At 40.9% G+C, this 8007-nt stretch overlaps 1 protein-coding gene across 1 annotated transcript in view; it reads right to left on the reverse strand.

Annotated features, from left to right (window-relative positions):
• The window catches only part of epn2 (epsin 2), a 24893-nt gene that overhangs the window by 4225 nt on the left and 12661 nt on the right, over positions 1-8007 (reverse strand). Inside the window, exons 3-7 of the mRNA XM_013913432.1 lie at positions 5966-5976; positions 4387-4499; positions 3146-3250; positions 2532-2652; positions 33-182 (exon numbers count right to left, since the gene is read on the reverse strand). Coding sequence (XP_013768886.1) covers positions 33-182; positions 2532-2652; positions 3146-3250; positions 4387-4499; positions 5966-5976 — 500 coding nt within the window. The remainder of the gene's footprint in view (positions 1-32; positions 183-2531; positions 2653-3145; positions 3251-4386; positions 4500-5965; positions 5977-8007) is intronic.

The following is an 8007-nucleotide window of genomic DNA, read 5'->3' on the forward strand; positions in this document are numbered from 1 at the left end:
AGAGAGAGAGAGAGAGAGAGAGAGAAGGTTACCTGTGTTGGAGGGTTTGGGGCGGGCTGCTGCAGAACCCCATGGGTCAGAAGCAGGAATGGAGTTGGGCGCCCAGGGATCGCTGCTCTTGATGGGTGGGACAGTAGAAGTGCCCCATGGGTCCACTGAGGTTGCTGGCTTAGGGGCAGATCCTGGAGGGAAGGGGAGACATTCAATGTTCTGTGGGTGAGGGATTAAAGGTAAATACAGGTAAAGAGAGGGGAGTGAATTGGTGAAAAGCAGGGTTAATTTAATGCGCTGAGCCCCCCTGGGCCTCACTTAATACATCAGTCCAGCTCGAGTTGAGGAAGGAAAACCAACAAGCACCTTATCCTTGAAAAATTATTTATGTTACCGAATTACATCACAGAATCCAGAATGAACGGTCAACCAAACACACGACAGATAAGGGATAAAAACGCAGTAAGCTCCCTCATTTCTGGGCTGCCGCTCTTTCAACAGTCCTCAAATTTTATCATTAGGTACATTTCACAGAGTACAGAGAGCAAACAGTGCGAGGGATCATGTGATTTCATTTAGGACTCCAAAGAATCTGTGTTATAATTATCTAAAAATCTCACATATGTGATTTTGTCTGTGATTATGCTGCAACAGAAACTATCATGCCCTTCCTTAATCAAACATTTAAACAAATTTTCTGTAAACCCGAGACTAACAAATACTGAAATAAACTGAGTAATTACTGCATAGTTCATTTCAGTTCAATCGATCCACATAGACACTCCCTCTCACACGCCAACCTCATCATGACAGAGGACTATTACATATCTGACTCCCCGAGCCTGCTTTTCTCCCAGCATCATGATCCCTTCCTTCACAATGTCTTCCGCTAACTCTCACCCTCCCCAACCCTCAGTGCAGAAATGCTGCTGAGCCAGTGGAGCAGCATTCCTGTGTAACAAAGAGTCACAGTCCTGCAAGCGGCAGGTGGAGAGCAGAAATCTCTTTCACACACATGCACACAAACTTTTCAGTGATAGTATGTAGTAGAGCAGGGCGATATGGTCAAAAATATATATCACGATATATATTTGGAAAATTTGCGATAACGATATAATTTCTGCGAGACAAAATACAACTCCACAACTTTACTAGTGCAAAAAAACCTGATCCATTCATTTTACTTAAACAAGTAGCTGTTTTCATGTGCATTAAAGCTATATAAAAATTTAACAGTGCAAATGCAAATTCCTTGCTGAAAGTTTAACCAAAAGGCATTTCCAGTAGAAATGGGCTGACATATCCTGAGCATAACCATGTATAATATCCACTGAAGTTAAAAAGAGGTGCTTTGCAACATGAAACCACAGTGTGCCAAATAAAAAAGTCAAATACGTATTTCTCGGACCATAAAGTGCACGGGATTATAAGGCACATTAAGCGAAACAAAGCAGTCAGATAAATCAAACTTTATTCAACTCATTCTTCTTGCTTCTTCCACTTCTGTATCTTTGATTCATTAATGCTGTATTCTATCACAGCTGCTCTATTCCCATGTTGTTGCAGTATATTAATGACTAACCTCGTATTGTGGATGGATTGTCTCAATTGTTCTCCTGACTGAAGTTTGGTCCGTTTACAGCATCCTGCCATGCGATTGCATTTGTCTCTAACCATGAGGAACCTTCACGTTAACTTTTATCGAGTGGAAAATTGTTAGCGTTCATCCTCGAGCTTCACTGTTTATGTTGTGCTAACATAGCTGTGTCGCTAGCGATCACGTAGCACATCATTATATACCAGCTAGCCCAACTTCAGTAACCCTACAAACGTCACTGCTGTTTAGTTTCCTGTCTTCATTTATGTTGGAAGTGATAGCAGAGCTGTACGTTTGAATTTTTTCAGAAATCTCTCAGTCAGAACATGCTATATCATGTTTAGGTAACTAGCGAAACTAGCGAGCTAACTTCCGCTAACTTCCTGCTAACTTCTAACTCCGAATTCTGTTTTCATGGATGCCTGGATGTTAAACTTCATAGTTACACCTGGTAAAGCAGCAATGATGATCATTTCATTAAAGGTGAAAGAATTTAGACAGTTTTAAACTCTCAGTGACGTTTGTTTGACTTCGGAACTTTAAAGGACGGAGTTTAGGACCCAGATTACTTCCAGATTTACAAGCACCTTAGTCGACAAATACAGCGGCCCCACTTGCATGTTCTACAAAAAAAAAGTGCTTTGTTGTGTATCTGACGGACAAACACCAAACCAGTTAAGCTGCACCATTTTTACAAAACAATTCTGGATCATCCTTTTCACTCGATCTACTTTCCCCATTCACATTCTCCGTTACCGTGCATTCTCCGTGCTTTTTCGGCACTGCGCATGCGCGTTTTACCCATATTCTACCGTGATGTCATTTTCTTATCGTTGCCTAGCTTTGTATTACCTTGAACAGTATAATATGGCCCAGCCCTAGTATGTAGATCTCACATGATGTAACAACTTTCAAGAAAGCAAGAGTGTGTGTATGTATATACCATAAGGCTGCCATGGGTCAGCTGATGCAGCAGCAGCTCCGGCCCCAGCTCCCGTGCCCCAGGGGTCAGCACTGGCACCAGGCTCGGGGACATCCATTAGATCCATCAAAGTGGACTGTGGCTACAAAGAGAGACCCATGGGTTAGAAAATAACAAAACGACAGGAGACCAGATAAAAGGAAAATTAAGCATGGAGACAAAAGAGGAAATATACAAAGGGGGTGATTGAAGATATACACGGAATATATGAAATGGAAAAAAGTAGGAAAGACAATCCGTTGGCCATTATCCTGCACATGAATACTGTTCAAACATAAAGGGTAGTTATGTCATTACGCATTGAGAACAACATGAGTCATTGTCGTGCAACCGTACGTCTTCAACTCTTTATCTCTCCGTGGCCTCAAACTGCAGCCGGGCACTTATTCAGGCAGAATAATGACAAATAAACTCGGCAGTCTGCTGCCAGTTAGCAGCTTCATTACGGCTACTGAAGGGAGCAGACAGGGTGAGGCAGAAAAGGGAGATGGGGAGAGACAAGACTATTTCAGGAGCGTGTTTGCGATAATGGAATAACTGAGTCACCGCAACCACTACGCTTATGTGCTTTTTACCTCTTTTTTCTTCTTGGCAACTTTTGCAGAGCCTGGGCCTTCTTTCTTACTCTCCTCTAAGGCCATTTGTAGTCTCAGGTCATCTCCTCGGCGTATGCGCTCCTCCTGCACACACACAGAAAGACCAACCCATGTGTAACTTATCTCATTCTTCTCAACATGACATTTTTCAAAGTGATGTTCAATTAAAGATGTGTTTTTGTACTACTAATCTTATTTTTACTGCAAAATAGGCTCATTTATTGTATGTTTACTGAAAACTAGCGCTGTGCAATACTGAAAATATTGACATCAAGCTAATGCAAAGTAAATACAGGGCCAATAATGCCAATTGTGGACTTAGAAGGGTAGCTTACATACAAAGCTCATGACTCTGAAGACATTTTAATGACCACTAAATCACTGTGATTTCTTTCCTATATAAATAATTAGTTAACACAACAAAACACTCCTTTCAGCTGTTTTTGAATATGGGCTTTTTGAAGACCTGGAATATAAGAGTGCCTTTCTCTAAGGTTGTTTTCACACCTGCTGCGTTTAGTCAGCTTTAATCAAACTCTGGTTCATTTTCCCCTTTGGCCCCCAATCTGAACCAACTACCAGAAGTATATCGCAATTCTGAGCTAAACAACTTGCCACTGCCACGTATGCTTTGTTCTTTAGGATGTGGCACGGTACTAGAGGTCTGCAAATGTCTTTATGGGCTAGAAACTTTACGTTAAATTAACGTAGTTTCTCCATATTCTCCAGAAGTCCAGAACACACCACCTTTATTTTTTATTTTTCTTCCTTCCGCTTATTGGCCGGACACATCAGGCCAAAAGGTGAATTGAACATTCTCATGTTGCTGGCAGTGATGCACAAACCATGGGGCAAAAGCTGATACGGAGAAAACAAACTATTGGTGTGAGAATGCCATGAAGCACTTTTAAACAACACAAGTCAACTCAATGTCCTATAGTTGACATGACCGTTAACACATAAGGTTTCAGACATTTTTGATAGTGGAAGTTTAAGGTATTTTTTCCCCTCCTTTTCATTAAAAAAAAACAAAAAAACAAAAACACAAACAAACTTTAATGATAGAAACTGATACTGACACCAATGCTGCTATCCAGTTTCCTTTGGGATTATTAAAGTATTCTGACATATATTCGATATTCAAATCAATCTGCCCACCTCGACTTGAAACAGCCATGTCTGGCATGTTAGCATACGCATGTGCGACAAAGTGTGCATACCTGCTCTGCAGCCTCTCTGCTCATGGCCAAGGCAAGTTGCAGTTGCAGTTCTTCCTCTCCGCTGGTCTGAGGTCTGGCCTGTTCCAGTTCTGAACCGGCGTTAGGAGATGTAGCTAAGCAGCAAATTCAGAATGTATGTTAATGTTACTGCCACAGGGCAAGACGTCACAGTTCATTATGCACTAACTGGTACTGTCAGAGATTTACAGTTAACAAACAGTCAGGTGAGTAAACAACACTGAGACACTTGAGATTGATAACGTGCGGCACGGGTGAAACTCAGAGTCACCCCGTACTGCAGCATTCGTTTATTTTTATAGGTTACATCGTCAATATGCAAATATAATCACATTTCCTGTTACGCAGGTCCTGATGCTGTCTGTGTGTAAGCTGTGTGTGTGTGTCACAAAGTATGTGTGTTGCAAGTCAATTTCTAAGAATAATATAATGCAAGTCAACTTCTGCGGATATGTATTTCTGTACTAGTCTCTTGCAGTAAGTGTCAGTGTCACAGGGTCAGCTTCCTGTTTCTACAGAAAACTGTGTCTGGTGAAATATGTATAACATAACATTTGAAGCATAATCAAATAAAACAATAAAAACTCCCTAACAGGTACTTTAAGACAACTTCTGTCACAACAGATGCAATCACACAATATCCAGTAGTAATGCAAGACACATTTAGCATTTTATTAGCCTGCACAGAAAGCAGTGTGTGTGTGTGTGTGTGTGTGTGTGTGTGTGTGTGTGTGAGTGTGTGTGTGTGTGTGTGTGTGTGTGTGTGTGAGAGAGATCATAGGTCTTCACTGCAAGCCCGTGGGAGACGATAGGTCCGTTCAGCTTATTGGATTAAGTCGGGCCATGTGGCAGCACAAAACACGCAGACATCGCACGTGGCAAACAAACAAACATACACGCCAGCTGGCTTGAACATAATAAGAAAGAGCGTAGAGAGACACTCACTATGGCGGCTTCAACTGAACTGAAAGTGTGACTGTGTCTCAGTGTGGAAACAAACTCATTTCCATGGGAAACAGAGGCCATCATCATAATTGTCTTTTCTTGCCATGTCATTCTCTTGACTTTATTTCTCCGTGAATGTTGTGGGTGTGCAAAGAATATATGTATAATGACCTGGATTTTCTACTTAACGTGTGCTTTTCTATGTGATGATAGTTCTTATCACACACACACACACACACACACACACACACACACACACACACACACACACACACTTTTCTTTTAACTTGTCACTTGTTTTGTTTACTAAAAAAAGAAGGACTGATCAAATTTTCCCTTTGGGGTACTTTTGTTTTTCGTTCGTTCGCCTCTCTCCTTCACGCAAACACGCCAGCCATTTTTTTTTTTCTACTGCCAATTTGGCTACAAATATGCACACTTATTTTTTCATGATCATAATCATGCTTCATTTCTTTTTAAATATACGTCGAACCCTGAGCAGCTGTAGAATCCCAAAGGCCAAAAAACCCAAGTAACACAAATATGACGTGCGGAAAGACTGAATGTTAGTTTCACTCTTTGATGCGACTAACTTTGAAACTTCACTTTGACTAACATCCTCCTACCCTGAAAAGACATTTTTGAAAATACATATCACATCAGCAAGTTATCTGTAAACGTACACAGACAATTTGCCCGATCAAATGTTTCCATCATAAGAAGATGGTACAAATGGTAAAAAAAAGACATTTCCCATAAAATGAAGAGGCCCAGTCTTCTTTGAAATGGTTAAAGAAACCTGATAGCCAGTAACACAAAAACAGCTCATATGTAGCCCGTGCTCTGCAGAAACAAAAGCCTCATTTATCTATTACATAGAAGATCATCATTAACAAAAGTGTCTAAAAAGCTTCACCACTGTCAACTCTGGATGCTTCAAGAAATAATCCGATGAATGGTCGCAAAAGTCAAATAGTTTCATTCAAGAGAGTACCAAAAGTCAAGCATGTGTTTTATTTGAGTGAAACTCTAAAACCATGCAATAAATGACCACAAGAGCAGATACTGTGACATAACAATAAACTGCACAACTACATTTCTTTCCACTGCTTACTGTACCTTTACCGTTTTAGGTTAGTCAAAAACCGAAAACAGGTTTTTGTTTAGCCAAAAAACAGTCAAAAGTCTTCAGTTAAAGTCTGCAGACTCAGAGAAATGTGCATATTCAAAATCCCATGCAAGTACAAAAAGTGTTGTAAACAACGACAGCAACAACCACACCTGTGCAGGTTTTCTAGGTACTGTATTGGCTTCAGATAGGGCTGCCACGATTCGTCGACTAGTCACGATTACGGCAACTATCGAAATCGCCGACAACTAATTCAATAGTCGACGCGTCCTTTGAAGCTTTGTGAGATCCTGAAACGCAGGAATAAATAGTAGGATTTAAGAGTGTAATAACGGACTGAAACAGAAGATGGCAGCACTACATCTACAAGGATGCCAGCTGCTGTTAAACACAGAAGAAGAAGAAGAAGCAGTCTCCAGTATCGTAGCTGTGTCCAAATTCAGGGGCTGCATTTGTAGGCCGATTACATTACAGCGACGCGACGAAGGCTGTCCAAACTCGAAGACTTCTCCAAATGCAGCCGACAAATGCGTCCTTAATTTCCCCAGATTTGAAGGATGGGTCGGGTGTGTCCTTCGTGACCCAACCTATCCCAGAATTCATAGCGCGTCTCAGCCAATTCCAGTTTCCAACGATGGCGGCAGCTACTTAGTTTTAATATTACTCTTTTTGGGTCACAAAATAAAGTTTTCGGATATTTTCAGGCGAGAATGTAGCTGTGTAAACATCAAATATCTGGTTGATTTATCAAGACATCACATATTTACAAAAGTGCTCCGACATTTTCGGAGATGAGCTGGCCCGGAGGTCAAGGTTCAACTCCCGGCACATCGTTTTCAAACCCCCCGCGATATATAAGTCACTTAGATAACTTAAAAATGTTATTATTTGGCTTTTTCAGCGTTTTATTTGTTCCTGAGTAAATCGGTTTGGCTGAGATTAAAGTTATAGTTTTCACACAGCCGAATAAACGTCAAGCAGACAACTGATTAAACAGAAGTGTGAGATGGTCTAGAGTTTACTCCAGTGTCCTGTTATATTTTAGATAGCAAGGAGCAGACGGCTGAGTTTATTAAACTCCACCGAGACAATCTCAATTTCATTAAAAGTTTAATAAACTGTGATCTTGTCTTTATTTTTAGTTAGCACATACCTTAAACACTTCAAGCTGTAAGCTGATAGTTATATAAAAGCAGATGCATGCTAGTGGAATAAGCTGTATGTTTTACGTCCAATGGATCCATGATCTGATTAGTCGACTAATCGCAAAAACAATCGGTGACTAGTCGACTATCAAAATAATCGTTTGTGGCAGCGCTAGCTCCATATTTCTGATGTTCTTCCTTTCCTTGCTCCTCATCAAACCCGTGTCTCTGCTGCTCCGACTCCAGACTATGCATTTCCTGAGAAAGTACCTGAGGTAAAAGGTGTTTGTTTAGCTGGAACAGTGAGCTATGGCTTCAACCTCATCTATGCCTGCCTTGAACAGCTGTACTAAAGCTAAAACAGACACAGTGGAACCATACAAA

Source organism: Pundamilia nyererei, unplaced genomic scaffold, assembly GCF_000239375.1.
Source record: "Pundamilia nyererei isolate P.nyererei 1_Seehausen unplaced genomic scaffold, PunNye1.0 scaffold00132, whole genome shotgun sequence".
Classification (NCBI taxonomy): domain Eukaryota; kingdom Metazoa; phylum Chordata; class Actinopteri; order Cichliformes; family Cichlidae; genus Pundamilia; species Pundamilia nyererei.